Source organism: Phaenicophaeus curvirostris, chromosome 33, assembly GCF_032191515.1.
Source record: "Phaenicophaeus curvirostris isolate KB17595 chromosome 33, BPBGC_Pcur_1.0, whole genome shotgun sequence".
Classification (NCBI taxonomy): domain Eukaryota; kingdom Metazoa; phylum Chordata; class Aves; order Cuculiformes; family Cuculidae; genus Phaenicophaeus; species Phaenicophaeus curvirostris.
The window spans coordinates 1,426,506-1,450,908 of record NC_091424.1 but is presented as its reverse complement, the minus strand read 5'-3'; the positions used below and the strand labels follow the sequence as shown (position 1 = coordinate 1,450,908).

Genomic DNA, 24,403 nt, shown 5'->3' with positions numbered 1-24,403 from the left:
GAGAGAGCTGGGGTTGTTTAGCCTGGAGAAGAGGAGGCTGAGGGGAGACCTCATTGCTCTCTACAATTACCTGAAAGGAGGTTGTAGAGAGGAGGGTGCTGGCCTCTTCTTCCAAGTGACAGGGGACAGGACAAGAGGGAATGGCCTCAAGCTCTGCCAGGGGAGTTTTAGGGTGGACGTTAGGAAAAAGAAATTCACAGAAAGGGTCATTGGGCACTGGAACAGGCTGCCCAGGGAGGTGGTTGAGTCACCTTCCCTGGAGGGGTTTAAGGCACGGGTGGACGAGACGCCGAGGAGAATGGTTTAGTGTTTGATAAGAATGGTTGGACTTGATGATCCAGTGGGTCTCTTCCATTAGAAGGTGGGGGCACCCCAGAACATCTCCCGGCTGCAGCCTGTTGAGGTGACCATGATCCAGCCCTTGGTCCTTGCTTCCTTCACCATCACACCTGGCTCTGCACCATGAGCACCAAGGATGCTTCTTCCCTGAGTTCCCAGCCTCACACAGGCACAAGCTGGAGCTGAGCACTGGTCCTCTCCAGCTCTGCTGGACTCCCAAGATGGAGGAGCAATGTTTCCTCCTGTGACCCTGTCTCCAGGTTCCTTTTCTTCTGCAATCACTGCTAGCTTGAGCAGAGCCTTGGCAGGGAACCTGGTACCAATGAGTCAGGCAGTGCATTGTGGAGGTGGGACTGGTGGGGCAGCATCCACTTCTTGTTCCTGAGGGATCTGCTGTCTCCATCCACCTCATGCCAGTGGGAACAGGGTGAGGCCTCCAAAGGGGTGGTTGACACATGTGGGCACTGGAAACACTGACTCCATCCTCTGGGAAACTCCCACCAGGGCAGGCTGCAGCCCTGCACCTCCCCAGGGAGACACGGGCACAGGGCTGGGGACAGAGAGGCTGCTCTGGGACCAGGGGCTGCCAGCAGGAAAGTTTTGGGACAAGGGCAGAGGGGTCTGTGAGCCTGGGCTCCCCCCAGGCCTCCCCAGGGTCACCCCAGGGGTAGAGGAGCTGCCAGCAGGGAGTGGGTTGGGGGCTGAAGCCCAGCAGGAGGGGTCCCAGGGCTGCTGGGGGGGTCCTGCAGTCCCTGCCCAGCTAGGAAGCGGCTGTGGGGCTGTGACGGGAGATCTCGGGGTCTGTGAGGGCCCAGAGCAGCAGGAAGAGCCCACAGAGACCGAGGCCCTGGCAGTGCCAGCGAAGGGGCAACCCCAGCCCTGTGAGCCCCAGCAACTGCCCTACACCCTGAGCCAGGGCAACGGGAGCAGAGCTGCCTCCTGATCCCTGGGGGAGGGGATCTATGGCTGTGATCCCCCTGGGGCCACGGCCCAGGGTTCACCCCAACTCAGCTGCTCTGTTGGAACCTCCGAGCCGTGGGGAGTCCAAGGTCAGGTGGTGGGAACTGCTGCTGGGGTGCAGCATGGGGATGTGTAGAGAGACAGTTTTGCTGGAAACTACAGCTGGAAATATCTCTGCCTCAGGAATGTTCCCCAGGGAGCAGGGGCTCTTGCAGCCCCACAGCTCTGAGGCTGCTGTTTCTGAGCTGTTACCATGCCCCACCACCATGTCCTTGTGTTTTGCTCCCTGTAACCAGCTCAAGGAGACGCCCCGACCCCAGCCAGGCCAGAACCTGCTCTGCTGGCACCCAAAGGATTTTAATGACACCAAACACAGCGATACAGGGTGAAATGGGAATAAAAATGGAGGCAATGCCCAATTGTTCCTGCTTCCGTGGACAAAGAAAGACGGTTCCTGGTGCTCATGGCTCTCCCAGCTGCACAGTCCTCTCCTCCCTCCTGGCTGCCCCCAGTCCCACAGCAGGGATGGGCTCTGCTGGCCTGGGGCTCAGGAACTGCTGAGCACTCAGCTCCTGGGTCCCAGTCTGTGTGTCTTCAGGGGGATAGGCCAGGGACATTTCTTCAGCATCGTCATAGCCCGTGCTCTCTGGAGATGGACAGCAAGCATCTCCCTCAGCTCTAAGGGCCCCAGCACTGCTCTGGGAGTGCAGTTTTGCCCCTGCAAGCAGCAAGACCATGGCGTGCTCATTCCACGAGGTGCCCCTCCTGGGCCGTGCATCACCTTCCTCCCTCTGCTCCCCGGCCCTCAGATGTTCCGCTCCCTCTCCCACCCCTGGCCCTCCAAAGAAAACTCAACAGCACCTTCTCCACCACAGGATTTTGGGCTCTCAGCAATTCATCTGGCACCAGGGTGGCACCCAGGAACCAGCAGTGCTCTCTTTCCCTCTCACCTCCACGTGTATCCCTGGGTCCTGCTCCCTTTTCTGGTGCCCCAGGCATTTCCCAGCCTCCCGGTCCTGACACAGGGTCTTGCTCAGGGTCAGGAACCTCCCTGGCATCATCATAACCATCTGCTGGGTCACCTGCAGATGAGACAGGGGTCTCTGAAAGGAGAAGGGAGTTGGTGGCAGGGAGGAACCGTGTCCTGTAGATCAGAGGATGGGAGGATGAGCCGGGACGAGGGCCTCAGACACTGGTGTTGGCAGCAACACAGGAGAACCCGCCATGTCCTCTCTAGCTCTGACAGCGACACTCAGCAACACCACTGTTCTTCACATCTGCAGGTAGGAGAGATCAACCCCTCCCTGCCCTCCAGTACCTGGCAGTGACCCCAGACCATCCTCCTCCTTGCTGTCCTTGGGGTGCAGCTCGGTGAGGGACCCCTCGGAATGGGAGCCTGTGGAGAGGCACAGCGGGGCTGAGGGGAGTGTGCTCTGCTGAGCTGGCTTATCACAGAATCACAGAATCACAGAATAACCAGGTTGGAAGAGACCCACCGGATCACCGAGTCCAACCGTTCCTACCAAACACTAAACCATATCCCTCAGCACCTCGTCCACCCGTGCCTTAAACACCTCCAGGGAAGGTGACTCAACCACCTCCCTGGGCAGCCTGTTCCAGTGCCCAATGACCCTTTCTGTAAAGAATTTTTTCCTAACGTCTAGCCTAAACCTCCCCTGGCGGAGCTTGAAGCCATTCCCTCTTGTCCTGTCCCCTGTCACTTGGAAGAAGAGGCCAGCACCCTCCTCTCTACAACGTCCTTTCAAGTAGTTATAGAGAGCAATGAGGTCAGTGACTTATGGTCAGTGCTTCTGGGGACAGGGGACGCACAGCGCCAGGGCTGTGTGTGGAGAGGGGCTCAGGGTTCCCCCTGCACCCCTGGGACAAACCCCATCCCAGAGGAGCTCCCAGAACTGCCCCAGAACAGCCCCTTCCCTCAGCGCTCGGGTTCCACAGGGGATGCAGGGGCCGGGAGAGAGGAACCGACCCTGGCTGGACTTGTGGGGAGGAAGGTCGTCTCCCGGGCCCAGGACCTGGCTGCTCTCCCCACACACCCCACAGCACCAGCACAGCCAGGACCGTGGGTCAGGGGCTGCAGTGGGTCAGCCCTGGATGGGACTGGGGAGAGAGCCCTCCAAATGTTACCTCCGTGAGGGATGCACACCCACCTGTGCCGCTGAACCTCGCCTGCTTCTCCCATGATGGGCTGTTCCCGATCTCCTCATACACGGCCTCAGAGAAGGGCTCCCATGCTCTCTTGGAGCCTGCAGATGGAGCAGGGCTGGTTTGTGGACACACAGAGAGGGGACAGGACCCTGCTCTGCTCCCCAGCCCCATTCCCTGGGCCAGCCCAGGGCCTCACCCAACAGCCCCACTGTGCTGTCTGGGCACCACTGCACCCTCTCAGGGAGGGTACATGCCCCCATGGAGATCTTCTAGGGCAGCGACACCCTCACACCATCCCTCAGAGACAGACCCTGTGCCCCTCTGCCCCTGGATAAAGTCCTGGTGCTGAGCTGGGGGCAGCTCCTGCCTCTCCTCTCCCACTGGCTCTGCCCCCTCTCTCCCCCACAGATCTATAGCACGGTCCATGCTCTGCTGTGGGGAGGTCAGGGCTGGATGGGGAACAGCCCTGGGACCAGAAAACTAGGGAGAGACCCGAAACCTAGGGAGAGACCCTGCTCCACCCCACTCCTCCTGGCAGCTCCCCTGACCCAGAGCCCCTCCAGCACTGCCCTGAGCTCTGTCCCTGCTCATTCTCAGCCGTCTTCCCTCTGATCCTGTCTCCCCCAGCCCAGCTCTGCTGTTTCTCTCCTTGCCCCGTCCCTGTCTGGACTCTGTCCTTGGCTGCTGGTGGCCCATGGCCAGGCAGGTGATGGGGCAGCACGTGGGGCAGCAGGCAGCACACACTCTTGTCCCCACAGCTCTGCCCTCACCCCTTGCTGACACCCACAGACCCTCTGGCCTGGCTAGGAGGCCCCTTCCCTTGGGGCCGTGGGGAAGGACCCACCTCTGCGCTCAGCCCTGGCGCTTCGCACTTGCCCAGCCAGGAGGGCCAGGAGCAGGCAGAGCAGGGCTCCCAGGATGATGCAGATGATGACGGGCAAGGAGATTCTCCCACTGCTGCTCAGGAAGGCCCGGGTGGGATCTGCAGGGACAGGAAACAAGAAAGGGCAGCAGCAGGGCTGGGAGAGGTGAGGCTGAGACACATGGCTCCCACCCCCTATTAAAAAGGGGGCTGGAGAACCCAGGGGCTGAGGATGGGGATCTCCCACCCTGCCAGGTAAATGACAGCTGTCCCCAACCTCACCCCTAACGTGGTGCCTCCTTCGGGGAGTTTGACACCCTGGCCAGGAGCCCCTTCTCCCGGCTGTGGGTCCCAGCACAACCCTGGGCAGCCTCCGCGCAGAAGGAAGGACAGGTTACCTGCTCGGGGGGGCGGTGCTGCTGTGGTGGATGCAGCTGCAAGGGATGAGAAGGAGAGCTGGGCTGAGAAGGTGGGTGTGCAAGCACCAGGGAGCTGCTTTCTGACACACTTTGTGTGTGTGCGTGTGTGTGTGTGTGTGTTTCTCCATCTATCCCTGCCCCATCCCACCCGCATCACCCCCCCTGCCGGGCTGGGCAGGGGCACAGGGATGGAGCCAAGGGGGCTGCTCTGGGCCATGAGCACAGTGTCACAGGAAGCCCATGAGATGCCCTGGAGGTGGCAGAGACCCACAGGCAGAATCTGAAGCACATCCCGCCCCACGGAGTCTGAAGGACATCCCAAACCCAGAGAAGTCATGGGTGCCCCATCCCTGGAGGTGATCAAGGCCAGGCTGGATGGAACTTTGAGCAACATGATCCAGTGTGAAATGTCCCTGCCTATTGCACAGGGTGGAACTGGATGGGCTTGAAGTTCACTTCTACCCCAATCCATTCCATGATTGTATTCCACTCTCGGCACTGGGCTCCCACACTCTGCAGGGATGGCCTTGCTCTCAGGAGCTCTGGAGCCACACTGGGAGTAGCCCCAGCTCCTTTACAATACCCAGGAGGGGCTCTCAGACCCTCCACTCACCCGAGCAGTTCACAGCGGCGTCCTCCTTGTGCCGGCAGAGCCCCCTGTCCCCAGTCTGGGCCCAGCAGTCCTGCAGAGACAGCTCTGTCCCCTGGCACTCCACCCGCTCCAGCCAGATGGGGCCCGAGCCCTCCCCAAACGCCGCCTCGCCCAGGGCAGACACCGCGGGGCCACAGCCCAGCTGCCTGCACGCCACCTCAGCGTCCCGCATGTCCCAGGAGTCGTCGCACACTGTCCCCCAGGAGCCACGGTGCCACACCTCCACTCTGCCTGAGCATCTATTCTTGCCACCTATGGCGCGGATCTTCTCCCTGTCTGGAGAAGGCAGAGACCTCCGTGGGCAGCGGGACAGCAGGCAGAGCCTGGCCGGGCAAGAGGGGTGGAGAGGAGCCGCTACCTGTGCAGCTGGTGGAGCTTGGGCACTCGGTCCCCAGGGCTGGGGGCACTTCTGGCTGCTTCCCTGCAGGAGGAAATGTGGCAGTGAAGAGGATTCTGCAGCAGGTGCAGCAGAGCGTGGGGCTGAGCTCTGCCTCTGCCTCCCTGTGCCACCTCCCTCATGGCAGCAGCTGAGCCGGGGACACTCAGAGGACACACACGGCACTGGGAGGGACCCCGACTGCCCAGCCCCAAAGGGACCCTGGTTCTCAGAGCAGCAGAAGGCTCCCATGGAGAGGATGCTCCTCAGAGACCCTAGGTGGTCTCTTCTGAGAACGTGCCTGGAGACACCTCTGCCTCCCCAAGGCTCTGCTGCAAATCAGGCTGGCAGCTGCTGGGTGATATGTGGGACTCTGAGAGCTCAACCCCCACTTTCTGCCCCAGCAGCAGAAGGGTCTGGTGTGGAAAGACAAACCTCTGTCTTTGTGCTGGAGAAGGGACAGAGCTGGGGGGAGGCTGGTGACCGGGAAGCTCAGAATTACCATTACAGGAGATGTGGGTCTCGTCTTGTGGGTCATTGCACGACTGCGGGTCCCAGGGGTCGGAGGGGCACTGCCAGAAGGAGCTGCTTCTCTCCCCACACTCCACACGATCCAGCCAGGTGATGTTAGACACTGTGCCAGAGGTCCCTTGTGTCTCGAGGAACCCTCTGTCCCCACAGCCCAGCTCCTTGCATGCCAGCGACACCGCTTTGGGAGTCATCGAGTTGGAGCAGACGCTGCCCCACGTCCCATTATAGAGAACCTGCAGGCGCCCGGAGCAGCCGGTGCTGTTCTCCAGCCTTAGGGCTACAAACTCTGGGAGGAGAAGTCCAAAGAGTATCAGGCTGGTTTGGGAGCAAGGATGTCCCAGCACCCCCAGGCCCTCAGCCAGGCAACGACATGATCAGCAAGTCTGAGGAGACCTTAGAGCAGCTTCCAATATGGAAAGGGGCTCCAGGAAAGCTGGGGAGGGGCTCTTGACAAGTGGGATCAGGGGTGGGATGAGGGGCAATTGATTTCATCTGAAAGAGGGGAGATTGAGATGACATCTTAGGAGGAAATATTTTGCTGTGAGGGTGAAGAGGCCCTGGTCCAGGTTGTCCAGTGGTGGCTGCCTCATCCCTGGAGGTGTTTGAGGCAGGTTGTATGGGGCTTGGAGAACCTGATCCAGTGGGAGGTTGGAACTGGATGGGGCTCAGAGGCGGCCAGGAACAGCCTCAGCCATTGCCCACTCTCCCCTTGTCCCTGAGTCCTCCCCAGCTCCCGGCACTGACCTGAGCAGTTGACTCCTGCATCCTCTTTGTGCCCACAGTCGTGCTTCCCCCAGGCCCCTGGTGGGCAGTCCCAGAGAGCTCCTTCAGCCCCGGAGCAGTTCACGCCGTCCAGCCAGATCTGCCCGGAGCCTTCTCCAAACCGAGCAGAACCAGGCGCCTCCAGTGCTCCCCCACAGCCCAGCTGGCGGCACACGACGGTGGCATCGGGCAGGTCCCAGTCGTCATTGCAGACGGTGCCCCAGCTGCCCTGGTGGTAGATCTCCACTCTCCCGGCGCAGCGCCCTTGCCCATTCACCAGCCGCACCCGCTGGCTTCCTGCAGCAGGAAGGAACCCCAGCTGCCACCAGGGGCTGGTGACACCCAGCCCCGAGCTGGAGGGGCCCTGCAGGGCACTTACCCCAGCAAACAACCCCCACATCCTCTGCGACCCCTGCTGCCAGCGTGCTCTCGGGCACCGAGGTGTTGCAGAGGGTCAGGTTGGCCTCGTGCCCTGCGCACCGCACCCCCCGCAGCCCCACGGGACCCGTCCCTCTCTCCAGCTTCGGGGGGTTGTAGGCTTTTTCCGCCTTTCCACATCGCAGCTGCCGGCACACCACGCTGGCTTCCTGCTCATCCCACTGGTCGTCCAGGACTCTGCCCCACGTTCCATGCTGGAAGATCTCCACTCGCCCGTCGCAGCGGCTCTCTCCACCCACCAGCCGCAGGGATGCGGAGCTGGGTGGACCTGGGGAGAGGAGCAATGGCCTCAGCAGCAACAGAGAGACCAGAAACCTGCAGTGCTTCTCCAGGCTCTGGAACCCTCAGGGCGCCCTGAAGTGCACCTGCCCACCCTCAGCCCTCCATGGGGATCTCCAAGGGCAGGTTTCCATGGGTTGGGGTCCAGGTCCCTGAGCATTACTGGGAGAGAATCTCTTTGCTCTTGGTGCAGCAGAGCCACCCGGCCAGTCCCTGCTGAGGCCAATGGGGCAGCTCCCAGAGCAGGACGCAGCCGTGCATACAACAGCTGAAGGAACGGCAGCGCCAGGACAAGGTTTGCCCAGCCTTGAGGTCTTCAAGACCGGGTTGGATGGGGTTTTGAGAAACCTGACCCAGTGGAATGTGTCCCTGCCCATGGCAGGGAGTTGGAAGGGGATGGTCTTTGCCAATTCAAACCATTCTCTGATTCTGACCTCTGTTCTGGCATGGAGGAGACCCAGGGCAGAGCCCATGTCTCTGCCCCTCTGCACCCCCAGGGAACTGGGGAGATTGTGTCCCTGTCAGGGAGCAGAGCAATGCAGGATGTCCAAGCAATGAGGAAACATTTGGAATTTGTGCTGGGCAGAAGCCCCAGAAGCAAGGTCAAAGCCCAGCCTTGCAGCTCCCACCTGGGGCTGCTGCTGGGGACACACAGGCAGCCCTGAAGGTTGGCTTTGGGCTCCATGAGGCTCCTGGGGGCTGGGACTGGGTATTTGGCAGATGGAGTGATGGAGCTGAACCTGCAGCCCCATCCTGGACTGGTCCCATAGCAGAAGCACAGGGAAGCCCAGGCCTGGCAGTAGCCCCAGAGCTGAGCTGCTACACCTGGACCCAGTCAGCCCTCAGCTCTCCCACATGAGAGCAGTCAATGTGAGCAGACAAAGCTCTCCAGATCACTCCTGGTGGACCAGGCTTTCTCCAGGCAGAAACTGACCCTGGTGCTGCCATAGAGTCCATGCTTTGGGTGGCCGTGTCACACCCAAGTGGCAAATGGAATCAACAGAGTTGTTTCCCAGCCCTCACCTGAGCAAATGACAGCAGCGATGTTCTCCTGGGAGCATGGCGAGGCCCCCAGGGCGGTCACTGGGCACTCTCCCAGGTGGGCTTCAGTCCCATCACAGTGGAAAGAGTCTCTCCAGATGGGGCTGGTGCCTCCTCCAAAACGCCCTCCTCTGGGAAGGGACTCAGCAAAGCCGCAGTTGAGGTGACGACAGAGAACGTGGGCATCCGAGAGATCCCAATGGGAGGCACAGAGGGTGCCCCAGGTCTCATGCACCTGGACCTCCACCCTCCCATCACATGCCGTGCTGCCATTCACCAGCCTGAACCCTGTGAACCCATGGACAGAGAAGGATTATTGGGGACCGACTTGTGCTTCTTCTCCCTTGGGAGCTGGAGGAGAGACCAAATGGATGGCTGGCCTTTCTCCTTCTGGATGCAGACACCCACGTTCCCCTTCTGTCCTCAACCCTGGTTCTGCATGGCCCCTGCCCTGCTCCCACCCCCAGCCCAGCCCCACGGAGCAACACCCCACGCTGAGCACTTACTTGTGCAGGTGACCCTGGCAATGCTGTCCTGGGGACAGGGCTGGCCCCTAGAGGATCCCCTGGGGCAGGAGGCGAGGTGGGGTTCATTCCCCACGCACTGCAGCTCTCTGTCCCAGAAGGCACCAATGCCTTCTCCAACGAGAGCTGCCCCATGGACGGGCAGGGCTGCACCGCACTGCAGGTCCCTGCAAACCACAGCGGCGGCTTCAGGACCAAAGTCCGAGTCACAGACACTTTTCCACTGGTCCCTGTCACGGATCTCCACGTATCCTGAACAGGGACTGTCCCCTCCAACCAGCTGGACGAAGCCTGGAGAAACAAAACCCTCTGCGAGTTCCGAGCTCCTCATGACAGTCACACACCCATGTTCCCACCTCTTCTTTGGGGCAGCTTGCAGGCAGAGAGACCCACAGGATCCCAGCATCTCCCAGTAGGTGCTGATGGCACAAACACATCCAGGACCCCCTGCTGTCCCCAGACACAACCATCAGACTTGTGGAATCACTCCTGTCCCACCCCCAGCTACAGGCACTGCTCAGACAAACTGCTGCTGTCCTGGAGACCCTGGGTTGCACTGGCCCCAGCATTGCAGCACCCACGGGACTCGAGGCTAAGGAGATGGTCCTTGGTGCTTCTGGCTGCTGCAGCCTGGTCTGCCCAACCGAGCTCACGGCCAGTCTGAGGGACCCCTCAGAGCCACCACCAATGCCCCTCATCTCCCAGCTTGGGAATGTGCTCTTAGCTGGGACGTGTCCCAGGGCACAGATGTGGTACGGGGGCATCCATGGTTACTGTCCCCACCAGTCCCCACCTCCATTGCCAGCCTAGGAAGGGCCCTCAGCAAAACCCTTGCCAGCGTCTGGGTGAAGGCGAGCAGGCAGAGGAGCAGCCCTGGGCTGACCCAAGCTCCTAGAGCAGGGACAGGCACCAAGGAGAGCCAGCAAGGGCTGGCAGATCCCTGTGCCCAGGGCAGCCAGAGGCTGGGGTGGGCAGGAGAGGCTGGCCAGGGAAGTGCTGCTGTCACAGGGGTGTTTCCATGTGGGCTGCTTTCAGGAGGTGATCCTGGAAGAGGAATGAGGTGGCCATGACCCACCCTGCTCTTCTGCCCAAGCCCAGTGCTCCTCCCCGTTGAGCAGCCCCTCTGCCCTGGGTCACTCGTTTCTGCCAGGGGACACAACCCAACAATCTCTGGCCACCTTGGACCCTTCCCTGTGGGAGGCATGGGGGCACCCGGTCCTCAGCTCTGCCAGGCAGCTCCTGTGTGAACAGGAGGAGAAAGTTTACAACCAAGAGACCTCAGGGCAGGGTAGGCATTCATCTCCCGGCCCAGGCACCCACCAGGGCTCCCGAGCCACATGAAGGTCAGCAGAGGGGTGGTTTCTACTGGGCTTTCATCAGAGACCAGGAAACCAGCAGCGACAGCCTCAGCCTAGTAGAGTCACTGGCCACACCAGCCCTTCCCCAGTACCTCCTTCTTTCCCTGAGGGCACAGACAGGTCCCTTCCTCCATCCCAACCACAAAGCTGGGGAACTGGCTTGCACTGTACCTGAACATGTCACTCCGGCATCCCGTCTGTGATCACAGTACTCCCGAGCATATTCTGAGTCTGTGCAGTCAGACAGGGCAGACTCGGTTCCCTTGCACTGAACACCAAACAGCCAAATGGGGCCAGATCCTGGCCCAAAGTGTGCTGTTCTATGAGCTTTTAGAGCAGATCCACAGCCCAGCTGCTTACAAACGACTGCAGCATCATCCATGTCCCATGACCAACCACACACGGTCCCCCACTGGCCCTGCTGTTTCATCTCCACTCTCCCAGCACAGCGACCGCCGCCGTTCTCCAGCCTCAAGTCCGCAGCCCCTTCAAACACAAACACAGGAGGGGTCAGTAGAGAACCAAGCCCCACACAGCAGGGCTGGAGAGGTCTCCGCTACCCAGACTGATTCACAGGCACGTGGGACAGAGCCCTTCATGCTCAGGGTGGTATCCAGAGCGGTGTATGCATCCTTCCTGCCCCATGCACTGGAAAACGCTGAGACTGCCCAGCATCAGGGCTGCTGCCCCACAGCTTCAGACCTCCTCCCACCTCTGTTGCCTTCTGCCCATGCCTGCTCATTCACTGCACCCAGTCTGCACAGGGCACCCTCTCCTCCCCAGCCCAGAGCCCCTGTGCAGCCCTGTGCCCCAAGCCTACAGCTCCTGCTCCCACCCAAAGGGGCACAGGGAAAGGCAGGGGGTCCATCGACCCGAGCGGCTTCTGCCCCTTGTCTCAGCGCCACCTGCAAAGAAACCCCATTCCCAGAGGTTTCCCAGTGGCCGCGCTGGTGACCGCTGGGCCCAGGCTGTGAGACAAGGGACCCAGCACTCACCCCTGCACGGTGGCACCCAGAGCAGCAGCCACAGCACCCGAGGGGACAGGAGCCCCTTCATCCCCATCCTGAGCCTCCTGCTCTGCTGGCTCAGCCCTGCTGGACCCCACTCCCTCTCACGGCTCCTGGGGACTCACGGGGAAGTTAACAGGGTGATGTAGCTGCAGATGCCGACCCAGCTTCAGGAGGAGCCAATCAGAGCAGCAGCACCTTTTTAGACATTATTGGGAGTGATCTCCCCTCCAAGGCAGCCCAGCCCTCCAATGAACTTCTCCAGCGCCGTTCATGACCATATATGAAGGACACACACGTCACGGTTGCTGTGATGGGGGATTGGCACGGGACAAGCTGTGTGTGGGGAAATAGTCCTGTCGCCCCTTGGACCCTGGGATGGGAACTGGGCACACAGAGCCTCTCCTACGCTGGGCTCATCCAAGCACCCAAGAGGTGTGTGTCCAGCGGCACCTGAGCTGTGGGAGGCGTGGAGCTGGGCTGGGACGAGGTCTGTGTCTGGATGGAGAGGAATCAGCCCCTGTGGCTGGCCCAGCCCTGCTGTGCTGGGAGCAGCAGCTGGGAAAAGGCCTCCGCCAGGGGCAGAGCTCCTTCCTAGGGGTGCTGGCTTGCTCATCCCTCCCCGCAGAGCCTCACGCTGGGCCTTGGCAGGAGCCGGACCTGGGCCCTGTCCCTGCCCTGGCAGCATCTCTCCTCCCCCGAGGCTCAGCCGTGTCCCTGCCTCTCAGCGTGTCACCCAGGGGCCGTTATTCCCCGCAGGGGGATCGGGAACTGGAGCCTGCAGGTGCACAAACCACAGCCCACGTGACCTCCCCCCGCAGCGCCCAGGCAGGAAGTTTGTGGTTTCCTGCTGGCATCGAGCCCAGCACAGCCCCGCGGAGCCCCCGAGCAACCAACCCCGACTGCTCCACCAGGCCTGAAGGGCTGCTCCTTCAGCTTTGCAGGCACTGTGCCGGGCAGCTCCTGTCACCAGGATCCCCTCTGATGGACACGGCTGCTCCACACTGACCCCATGGCCGTGGGGAGCATCGGTGACGAGACCTCACACCCTCCTGCTGCCACTCTGTGTGCTCAGGGGTGACAGTGACGGTGACTAAACCCCATCCTGCTGCCACCCTGTGTGCTCAGGGGTGACAGTGACAGTGACCTCAGACCCTCCTCCTTTTGCTGCTCTGGGCTCATGAGTTAAATGGTCACATGTATGTGCTGTGCATGGGTTCTGCTGGTGATGGTGCCTCCAAAAATCCATATTTAGTGGTGTTTAAACATTATTGTGATGTCATCGGAAGCCCCCACACAAGCCCTGTGCCTGCTCATTGCCTAAAAGCTGCTCTGGCACCAGTGCGATCCCGAGCTCGTACACAGCCACGTGCCTGCTCCTGGACCATCCACCACTCAGCCACAGGTGACCTCACAGCATCTACCACTGCCATGTCTGCTCCTGGTCTATCAGGTGTTCAGGTACCACTGGCATTACAAGGAGGTTCACAAGCCACATGCCACCTCCTGCTCTATCATCTGCTCAGGCACCAGTGACCTTACAAGCATCTGCACCATCTACAGGTCCTCTTCTGCTCTATCAGCTCCTCAGGGCTGAGTGACCCCATAAGAACCTGCACAACCCACGGGCCTTCTCCTGCCCTATGAAGGAATCAGACACGAAAGACCTCACAAACACCTACACAAGCTTTTGTCCTTCCCCTGGCCTGTTGGATCCTTGGTGACCTGTGACCTGACAACCACGTATCCAACTATTTGCTCTCTCCCTACTTGTCAGGAACAAGGGACCTCACAAGCTCCTACAAATGCCATGAATCTGCTCTACTCGGGCAGCGGTGCCCTCACAAGAGCACACCGACCCCTTTGCTGTATGATTGTCTTTTAGGGTGACCCCCACCAACATCAAAACCCTTATGTAATCACTGCCTCCCTCTCCCAGCAGGATGGGGGAGACAATCGCAAGGGCAAAGTGAGAAAAGAAAACTCCTGGGTGAAGATAAAGAGAGTTTCATAAGTGGAGGGAAGAAAAATGAAACCAGGGATGGAGAAGAGGTCAGTCCCACCAGTAGAGTGACGTCCAGCCAGTGTCCAAGCAATGGCTGCTTTGGAGAAGCTCCCCTCCCACTTTTAGTGCTGAACAAGGTTCTGTAAGGTGTGGAATTGCTCTTTGGTCCATTTGAGCCACTTGTCCTGATTTTCCCCCTTCTCAGTCTCTTCCCACCCCAAGCCTCCTCGCCCTGGGGCAGAGTGAGAAAGAGAGAACACCTTGTCTCTCTGCCAGCTCGGAGCAGCAGGAGCTGCAGTACCAGTCTGCTATCAGCACCCTGAGCAGAGCACAGCCCCACACAGGCTGCGAGGAAGAAAATTAACTCCATCCCAGCCAGGCTCTGGGCAATCTCCATCTCTTAGTCCATATTGGTTTGTTCTGGTTTGAGCTAGAGCTGAATCAGTTTTCTCAATTTAAACTCAAAGTTCCTATCCTTGGACACTTCCAGACGTGCGACATCTACAGCTTCTCTGGGCAACCTGTTTCAGCTCCTTGCCACCCTCTTTGTAAAATACTTCTTCCTTGCCACCCTCATTGTAAAATATTTCTTCCTTACACCCAATCTACATTTCCCCTCTTCCTGTTCAAAGCCAATGCCCCTTGTCCTGCCACTACAGGCCTTTGTAAAAAGTCTTTCTTGGCATGTGACCACTATGATTTCATCTGTAAACACCCTGGAGAGTGTCCAGAGACCTCCCAGGATGGGGTTTGGAGGCCTCAAGCGTATGACCAATGGCCTCCAGGCTTATTGGTGTGGAGACTGCAAGCATTGTAGGATTCGCCTGAGAGTGCTTCAAGGGTGGTTTCAGAGATGGTGGAGCTGGTTTTGGCTGCTGTTGGGTGCTTTAATTGGCATCTGAATGCTTGGGCCTTTTTCTCAGGAGCCCCCTCCAACCAGAGCCAAGGTTGGCTCAAGCAGGCCCTGCCTGGACATGAGTGACAGGCGTGGGCTAAGCCAGGTCAAGGTGGGAAAGAGCAGGGGCAGAACTTGCCCTGGAAAGCGAGACGTGCACGAGTGCCCGCTCCTCACAGGGAACCTGCCTGCAGGAATCCCCCTGCTTGGTGGCGCCATCAGGTGCCGGTGTCCCCTTCGGCCAAACTGTGCTGGCAGCTCCCAGCTCGGGGTGCGCAGCCGTGCCAGGTCCGTGCCATGGAGGAGAGTCCCTGTCCTCCATCTGCAGCTGAGGCTTCAGCAGCCTTTTCTCTCCACAGGATCCACTCTGCAGCTTCACAAGCCCTGATGGAAACCAGCAGCCACGCACTGACAGCCCAGCCATCCACCACAGTACCCCTGAGAGCTGGACCCAAGCCCAGCAGCCACTACTCCTGCCTGGAGAATCATCACGCCCACTCTCCCCACAGCCATTGCTCCCCAACCAGCCCATCCCTGGCATCCATGCTGAAACAGAGCCAGCACTTCAGCCTCCAGACACAGTTGTGATTGAAACGGTCCCTGAACCCTCGCAAAGCCTGCCGGCGTCCCTCCTGCCATGGGCCCTACCCTAGCAGCCACTGCTCCTGCTGGAACATGGACAAGCCAACCATCAGCCCCCAGCCAGACCATCCCTGGTGTCCCTGTTGCAGAGGAAACAAGCCCACAGTCTCCAGATGCAGCTCAAAATGAAATGAGCCTTGCAGCTCCCCCAGCCCGCAGGCCGTCCTGATGCCATGGAACCAACCGAACCTCGGCTGAAGCCGGTGGAAGAGAAAAGACCCTACCTGGCTTTGTACAAAGGTGGAAGCAGAAAGAGGAAACTGTGGAGAACCCTGGGACACCACTGAGTGGGAGAGGTGGTGGAAGATGTGGCTGGATTAAGGGTTGTCTCCAAAAACCCTTCATGAGCTCCTGTTTGATGGAAATTGGATGGTTTTCCCTCATGAACTCCTCAAAAAAAGGTCTTCTGCGAACTGACTTGAAGTGAAATGGCAACAATTGGTTAATTTGAACTGATTTGTGCGTTCTAAGGCAGCTTGCAAATATTCAGTCATCTGTTAGATCAAAATAACTCCTGATGCATGGTGAAAGAAAAGAGAAGCACACATATAAACTGTGTAATGTGCCTGTCTGGATGGGAGCAGCACAGTAAGAGACTGGACTCCAGTAACATCTTTGACACCGTCTCCCTCAGCTCTCTCCTGGAGAAGCTGGTGGCTCGTGTCTGTTGCAGGCATTCTCTGCACTGGGTGAAAACTCTCTGGATGGCCGAGCCCAGAGAGTTGTGGAGAATGGAGCTCAATCCAATTGTTGGCCAGCCACAAGCAGTCTCCCCAGGGCTCTGTCTTGGGGCCAGTCTTGTTCAATACCTTTATCCACAATCTTGGTGAGGGGATCAAGTGCTCCTTCAGTCAGTTTGGAGACAACACCAAATTGTGTGAGGGTGTTGGTCTGGTGGTGGTCAGGAAGGCTCTGCAGAGGAACCTGGGAGCCTCCTGTGACCCAACTCTTCTGTAAACCTTCAACAACTGAACTCTTCTGCGACCCAACTCTTCTATGACTCTTCTATGATGTGGATCCTCTATGATCTGAGCATTCTATTAGCAAACAGCCCTAAACCACGAGTCTTCTATGAACCAAACCTTCTATGACCCAACTCTTCTCTGACCCTTCTATCACTTGACTCCTCTAAGATTCTTCTATGACTCAACTCTTCTGTGATCCAGCTGCTCTATGACCTCAATAATCTATGACCCAACCCTTCTATGGCCCAGCCTTTTGATGACCTAAGAGTTCTATGGCTTGACTCTTCTATGACCCAATGCTTATATGACCTCTCTATGACTCTGTCATGACCCAAGACTTCTGAGTCCTGTCTCTTCTTTGACCAGACTCCTCTATAAAAGACTTTTCTAAGTCCCATCTATGACTCAACTCTTCTCAGAGCCTTCTATCACCCAGCACTTCTATAAATGTTCTACAACTGAACTCATTCATGACCTGACTCCTATCAGCATACTCTTCCATCACTCCTCCATGGCCCGAATCTTCTGTGACCTCAGTCTTCTATGACCCAACACATCTAAAACACGAGTCTTCTATGAACTAAACATTATGAAAGGCAGCTGTGAGAAGCGGGGTTGTTTAGCCTGGAGAAAAAGAGGCTGAGGGAGGCCTTATCACTATCTACAACTGCCTGAAAGGAGGTTGTAGCAAGGTGGTTGTTGGTCTCTTCCAAGGTGGATATTGGTCTCTTCTCCCTCTCTTTCCTCTCTTCCAAGAGAGGAAATGGCCTCAAGTTTCACCAGGGGAGGTTTAGGGTTGATATCAGGAAATATTTCTTCACAGGAAGGGTTCTCAGGCAGCAGCAGAGGCTGCCCAGGGAGGCGATGGAGTTGTGGTCCCTGGAGTTATTTAAAAGATGAGGTGATGATGTGCTCAGAACTCTTATCTAACCCTCTATGACTTTCTATGACCTGACTTCTCAATGACTCTTCTGTGACCAAACATCATTGTTACCCATATATATTATGATCAAACCCTTCCACAACACAACTCTCACATGACCCAACATGTCTGTTACCTTCTATGACTCATATATTCTCTGAACCGACCCTTCTATGACCGAACACTACTACAAACCAAATGAACTCACACTTCTATGACTCGAGTCTTCCATGACTCAAATATTCCATGACCCTTTTATGATCCAAATTTTCTATGACCCGAGAATTCTACTACCCGACTCTGCTATGAGACAACTATGACCCAACACTTCTCTGAACCTTCTGTGACTGAACTCTATGAACTGACTCTTCTAAAACCTGATTCTTCCTACACCCAAGATTCCTGTGACCCTTCTAGGACCAAAACTTTTATGACCCTAACCTTCTAGGATCCAACTCTTCTGCACTTGCATGGAGCTGTGTGAGAGCCTTGGCATGTCCCGTGACTCTACAGGCCTGTGTTTGGAATTACATGGAATTACTGCTTCCAATTTGATTCAGCAATGTGAGAATGTCCATGGCACCAGTGACATTGTAACTAAAGCCAGATCTGCCTGCCCAGGGCTAGGGGTCAGGGCTTGGACATTCTGCTTCACCAAGCAATCCCAGGCTTTTCTCAGCATCACAGCTGCCTGCACAGCGCCTTTGCCCTCCTGCAATCATGGCCTCCAATTATCGGCACTAAGGAGTCCCTGGGGAACGCTGTGTTAGTAACAATCCTCATTGAGACCAATTAATACTTCAAGGTACTCTGAGTTGTGTTCTTGACTTCTTGAGAGCTTTGCTCAATGTCCTCGCAGCAGCTGAGGACTCATCAGCAAATCCACCCTGGGTCTCATTAAACTACAGAAAGCCTTAACGAGCTCTTTCTCTTCCTGGCATTTTCTTCAGGTCTTCAAGCCTTGTACATCTACCTGGAGTCATTTCCCAGTGTGGTTAAAGAGGAAGATTTCAAAGTGCACCTAAAAAAAAAGAAAAATACGTTCAGTTTAAAGTTTAGATTTCATTATATTTCAGCTCAGAGAAAAAATGACAGAAGCATCCTCCAATGGGTATTGATGCTGAGTGTCAGCTCAGGAGGTCTGGGCAGCATGGAAAAGCATCCCTTGAGGTCTGACCCTGCATGGACAGCCTTGATCCTCACTTCCCCAGCCCCACCAATTCTGGCAGTGACCACATGGGACTTGCAACCCTTTCCCTTACATCCTTTTCCATTCTGACAGCTTGGGGAAATGAGGTCATTATCTGTCACCTTCCTGGAGGCACAACCCCCTTGCCCTCCCCAGTGATTCTCCTGCCCAAGTCATGCAGTAACATTGCAGGAAAGAAGCGTCTCTGACAGATGAAGGAGGGAACATCAGGGATGGGTTCAGCCTGTTTCTCAGCAGGTTCCCCTGGAGCCCCAGAGACACCTCGAGAAAGCCCAGAGGGGCAGAGAAAGTGCTGCCTTGGGCTGCTCCTCGGCTGCTGAGCTGGGCTGGGCTCCTGGCAGGGAGGGAGCTTGTGGCAGGTGGGCAGCGCTACAAAGAGCCAGGTCTGTCCAGGAGCAGCGCCTCTGCAAAGCCCAGCAGGGCTGAGGGCACTGCCTGAAAGCAGCAAGGGGAGAGGAGGGAGCAGAGAGAGGGGAAAGGCAGGGTGGAGTGGGAGGATGCTGAGAGCTCTCTGCCAGAGGAACCCTCACAGACCTTCTCAAGGTGAGTCTCTGGCTGTAGAACAATGCAGGAGCCGTTCCTGGAGGGATTTCCTGAAGGGAGCACATCCCACAACTCATGGTATTTGTAAATATAAATATCTCACTTTCTTTAGAGCAGAGGAGGACGACGTGAGGGACTCCGCACTGAACCATCAGAAAGACTGAACACAAGAGTTGCCTTCTGCTGATGCCTGTGGAGGTATAAAGGTGGATCGGAACCATTGAGTTCCTCAGGGCTGTCTTTCCAAACAGGGTCCCTGTGTCCCAGTGTGCTGGGACAGAGGTTCTGCACCTTCCAGGGTCAGCACTCAGCCTGCCAGGGCAGTTGATCCTGGTGAGGTGGGGAGAAACTGTCAGTGGAAGGAGAAACTCACAGCGAGGCAGAATCATTCTGCTTCGAAGAGCTCTGGGTCACTCCTAGAATATTTCCAAATGGATGTCTCAAGGAGAAGGTCAAGGCAAGGATTGCTATAAAGGTAAGGATCTTCCCTGTGACTGTGCTTTCTGTTTCCTTTTCCAGGGGAGTAAGGGGGGTGAGAGAAAAGCAAAAGTATAAATTGAGCACTCCGTGTTTAATCGGTGCCTGAGATTCCTGGACTGCAGCTCTGAGTGAAATTTAGGTCAGTCAAGACCATAGTAAAATGCCTTCAGTAACTTCTCTGCCTATGGACAGCACCAGCCTCACCTCTGCTGGACCCATCAGGTTGTTCAGCCCTTTTCCACCTGCAAACAGGAACCCGCACCCAGGCAGTGACCTGTAAACAGGCAGGTTTGTGTAAGGGAGTGCAAAGCCTCTGCCCTCAGGGCTCTGGGCTCCAAGGCTGAGCCCCCTCCTCTGCAGCCACAGCTCCAGTGCCCTCTCCAGAGCCCAGGGGCTGAGAGCAACTGCCCTGCATGGTTTGTGTTTGGGAGGGGATGAGCACAGCTGGGGAAAGGGAACGCTGTCTGTGTGCCTGGCTGCCTCTGCCCCGGCCTCCCACAGCCAGACCCTCACTCTCTTTGTCCCTGTTTATCCCCTGGTCTCTGTTCTTGCCGTTGTTCTCTGGTTCTTGCTGCCAGGCTCTCTGGGGATGGGAGTTTCAGCTGCAGAGTCACCCTCTGAACTGGTTGCTCTCTTCCTGCAGTTGTGTCCATGGGAACCTGTGTCCCAGCTTTGCTCTGAGCTGTGAGGCACTGGGCAATATAGTCAGTGGGTCTGGGGAAGGAGCTGAATGTCCCTTCAACAAATGGCATGATGAGGACATTTGGCTGTCCTCGAGTTGTCCTTCCAAACTGTGAACTTCCCTCCCGGATGCAAACCTGCCTTATCACATCTTTGTGCTACATGAAGGCCCCTTGAGATGAGCAGAGATGCAACGAGAGAGAAAACGCTGTTTTGGTTCTGAAATGAGCCGTGTGTGTCCTGGGCTGAAAGTGGGGGCTGAGACATTAGGAAAGGGTGAGATATTAGGTGGTGTGAGGTGGATTCCTCTGCAGGGCTGACTCCTCACAGCTAGCAGGCAGAGGATCTGGTCCTCCAGCACATTCAGCCAGCACCAACAAGGGTTCCTGGAACGCAGTTGAAGGAAGGGCTGAGAGAAACTGAAAAACAGTGGCAAGGGTAAAGTGTGAGAAATTGCTTTGATTTTACTCAAAGAAGTCCCCCCTCACTTATTACTGAAATTTTCTTTTTGTTCACTGCTTCACATACAAAGGCAGCAGATGTCCAACAGCAGCTCCATCACCCAGTTCCTCCTCCTGGCATTCACAGACACACGGGAGCTGCAGCTCTTGCGCTTCTGGCTCTTCCTGGGCATCTACCTGGCATCTCTCCTGGGCAACGGCCTCATCATCACCACCATCGCCTGTGACCACCACCTCCACACCCCCATGTATTTCTTCCTCCTCAAACTGTCTGTTCTTGACCTGGGCTCCATCTCAACCACTGTCCCTAAATCCATGGCCGATTCGTTCTGGGACACCAGGGCCATCTCCTACATGGGATGTGTTGCCCAAGTCTTCTTTGTGTTTTTCTTTTTTAGTGCAGAATATTCTCTTCTGACTGTCATGTCCTATGACCGTTACGTTGCCATCTGCAAACCCCTGCACTACGGGACTCTCCTGGGCACCAAAGCTTCTGTCCACATGGCAGCAGCTGCCTGGGGCGCTGGGTTTCTCTACGCTCTGCTGCACACGGCCAATACATTTTCCCTGCCCCTCTGCCAGGGCAATGCTGTGGAACAGTTCTTCTGTGAAATCCCACAGATCCTCAAGCTCTCCTGCTCACACTCCTACTTCAGGGAAGCTGGACTTCTTATGGTCAGTGCCTTAGTAGGATTTGGCTGTTTTGTTTTCATTGTGGTGTCCTATGTGCAGATCTTCAGGGCTGTGCTGAGGATCCCCTCGGAGCAGGGAAAGTACAAAGCCTTTTCCACGTGCCTCCCTCACCTGGCCGTGGTCTCCCTGTTTCTCAGCACTGGAGCATTTGCCTACCTGAAACATCCTGCCATCTCCTCTCCATCCCTGGACCTGCCAGTGTCAGTTCTATACTCAGTGGTGACTCCAGCACTTAACCCCCTCATCTACAGCTTGAGGAACCAGCAGCTCAAGGATGCAGTGTGGAAACTGTTAACTGGATGCTTCTCTGAAGCAATCAACTGTTCATCTCCTTCTGCATAGCAGTTATCATGCAACTCATGTCAGGCCCAGACTGGCTTCTCTGTTTGTTGTTGGTGTTGCTGTTTTTAATTGGGATAATGTTTTTATCCTGTTTTTAAGTCAATCTCTTCTTGTCTTTTCTTACTGATGGGCTGTGCTGTCTGTGTGTGTAAACACCATAAAGTGATTTTCAATTACTTTTTTCCTGATAACTTTCCTTGAAGGCCTTTTTGGAGCTGCAGGGACAGTTCCTGTGGGCACGGGTGGAGGGGAAAAGAGTCCTGGCATGGCAGCACTGCCAGGCACCAGCACTTCATCTCCAGAGCTGTTCTCTTACCACTTCCACACTATCCTCCTCACGCTTTGCCTTGCTGTAAGGCCTGATGTCCAACTCCAACATTATTAATAAAAGGGAACTGTTTTGCTGTTGGCATTTCCTGCACACCATTCCCACAGCTCTTGCCACTGCTGGTCTCTCACCCAAGCACTTTCTCACACAGCTCCAAACACATCATGGGCTCATGGCCTTGTCTCATCAAAAACAGAGAACATCCATGCTCTGGGCTCCCCAAGCTGCCCTGGGTCCTTGCTCATTGTTTCACCCCAAAAGGTTTCTCAGACCCCAGCTCTCCAAGCCCATCCTTTTCTATGATGTGCTCCAGCCCCAACCATCCTTCTGGCCTTGGCAGGACTTGCTCCAGGCTGGGCAGGGTCTTCCTTATTCTGGGAGCCCCGTACTGGACACGGCAGCCCTGATGTGTCCTGTGGTGGGTTAACCTTGGCCAACAACTGGGCCCACCCCAGATGCTCCCTCCCTGCCCAGAACCAATGGGACGGAGGGAGAGAATGAACTAGAATTCCTCATGGATCAAGAGAAAACAAAGGAGGTTCAGGGACCAGTGAGTGTCACTGGCAAAGACGTGTGGACTTGCTGAACATCAATTTAACTTATTGCCATTTAAGAAATGTTCAGATGGTGAGACACAAGGACAAAATATTAAAGCTCATTCCCCTCAAACTTTCCCCCAGACTCAAACAACTCCATTGCTTACAATTTTTCTGCCCACCCCAAACGCAGGAGGACCATGGAGGATGCTGAAGAGGAGGTTAACAGACAGTGAAGAACATCTCTACCAACACTGCACATATTCCTGCCACCTGGCTATTGCCACGCTCCTTCTAGTCTCACACTAAGCCCGTTCCCATCACCTGCTTCTTCCCACACTCCACCTATTTCCCACGCCTCACCAATTCCCACCACCTGCTTGCTCCCATGCTCCATCATCAGCCGCGCCTGATCTCGCACCCCACCCATTCCCATGCTCTGCTTTTCCCACACTCTGCCAATTCCCACAGCCCACGCATTCCCATGCTCTGCCTCTACCTACGCCCCACCAGTTCCCATGCTCTGACTGTTCCCACGCCCTGTATTTTCCCATACCCCACCCATTCCCGCACTCTTCCTCTTCCCACTCCCTGCCCGTTCCCGCGCCCCAACAATTACCACGCCCTGTCTGTTCCCATGCCCCACCCATTCCCATGCTCTGCCTGTTCCCACACCCTGCCCGTTCCCAAGCCCCACCCTTTCCCACGCTCTACCTTTTCCCACGCCCTGCCCGTTCCCAAGCCCCGCCTATTTCCCACGCCCTACCCAGAGCGTGAACATGGGAGGGGCACGGGGAAATTTAGACAGTAGCGTCATGGAATCAAACACAGAGATCAAGATGATCAGCGAGTGTTCAATTGATTGAGTTTAGCTCTTTCTTTATAAACCCTTTTTGGTCACATTCCTGGGTGCCCACGAGGGTATCTACAGTGTATTTTTGGTTAAAGGTAGCTGCCCATAAAGCTATTGCTAACATAGAATTTGCTAAAATACTGCGCATGCTAAGAAACCAAGTTACATTCAAATAAACTATGTTGATAGTTCTCTTGAATCGTTTTTCTTTCAGCTGGTGCTTGTTCCCACCCAATTAGCTCTTGTATTCCTTTCAGCTGGCCTTTGTTTATCTTTCAACTCTCTGTTTCAAGGCTTTGATAGAATTGCTCAGTCCCACAGCATCCAGGCCATCTTCTCTGTACAACGTTGCCACAGGCAAAGACAGAGTGTGGGAATGGGTGGGGCATGAGAAGGGGCAGGGTGTGGGAAGAGTCAGAGCATGGGAATGGGTGGGGTGCGGGAATGGGCACGGCTGAGGTTGGAGCGTGGGAAAAAGCAGATGATGGGAATGGGCGGGGCGTGGGAAATAAGAAGAGAGTGCGAAGAAGCGGGTCATGGGAAAGGGTTTGGTGTGAGACTAGAAGGAGCGTGGCAATAGCCAGGTCGTAGGAATATGTGCAGTGTGGGTATGGGTGGGGCAGGGGATGGAACAGCAGAAGAGGCAGAGCGTGGGAACTGTTCAGGCATGGAAAATAAGAAGAACTTAGGATGGTTTGATGAATGGGAATGGGTGGGGTGTTGGACATAGCAGGAGTGTGGGAATTAGTGGGGCGTGGAAAGAGGCGGGGCTAAGGATCAGGCAAAGCATGGGATAAGGTGGGTCTTTGGAACGGGCTGGGCATGGGAAATAGTCTGGTCTTTGGAACTCTAACCTTAACCCTAACCCCAAGGCTAATATTGCTAATCATAATCCTAACCTAATGTCTAATCCTTACCCTAATGTCGCTAACCCAAACCATAAACCGAACCACAACCATAACCTTAAAGCCAATGTCACTAACACTATCTATCACCCTAACTCTAACGCCCATAACCATAACCCTACCCCTACGTAGAAAACTTGAGGAAGCATTAAGAACTCTTCTTTACACCATAAAAATCAAATTTAATCTATTATGAAAGCGTTAAAATTTACCAAACAATCCATCTAA

At 56.3% G+C, this 24,403-nt stretch overlaps 2 protein-coding genes across 2 annotated transcripts in view; one reads left to right on the top strand and one right to left on the bottom strand.

Annotated features, from left to right (window-relative positions):
* Positions 1-1,760: 1,760 nt before the first annotated feature.
* The window catches only part of LOC138732511 (scavenger receptor cysteine-rich type 1 protein M130-like), a 283,984-nt gene continuing 261,341 nt past the window's right edge, over positions 1,761-24,403 (bottom strand). The window contains exons 6-19 of the mRNA XM_069879113.1: positions 10,879-11,193; positions 9,332-9,640; positions 8,808-9,122; positions 7,447-7,773; positions 7,050-7,364; positions 6,277-6,591; positions 5,757-5,819; positions 5,360-5,674; positions 4,726-4,761; positions 4,310-4,447; positions 3,468-3,563; positions 2,618-2,695; positions 2,250-2,381; positions 1,761-1,945 (exon numbers count right to left, since the gene is read on the bottom strand). Of these exons, the coding sequence (XP_069735214.1) occupies positions 1,761-1,945; positions 2,250-2,381; positions 2,618-2,695; positions 3,468-3,563; positions 4,310-4,447; positions 4,726-4,761; positions 5,360-5,674; positions 5,757-5,819; positions 6,277-6,591; positions 7,050-7,364; positions 7,447-7,773; positions 8,808-9,122; positions 9,332-9,640; positions 10,879-11,193 (2,939 nt within the window). The remainder of the gene's footprint in view (positions 1,946-2,249; positions 2,382-2,617; positions 2,696-3,467; positions 3,564-4,309; positions 4,448-4,725; positions 4,762-5,359; positions 5,675-5,756; positions 5,820-6,276; positions 6,592-7,049; positions 7,365-7,446; positions 7,774-8,807; positions 9,123-9,331; positions 9,641-10,878; positions 11,194-24,403) is intronic.
* LOC138732558 (olfactory receptor 14A16-like) lies at positions 20,516-21,553 on the top strand. Its single transcript, XM_069879178.1, has one exon. It carries the CDS (start codon positions 20,597-20,599, stop codon positions 21,551-21,553), a length of 957 nt encoding a protein of 318 aa, XP_069735279.1. The 5' UTR covers positions 20,516-20,596.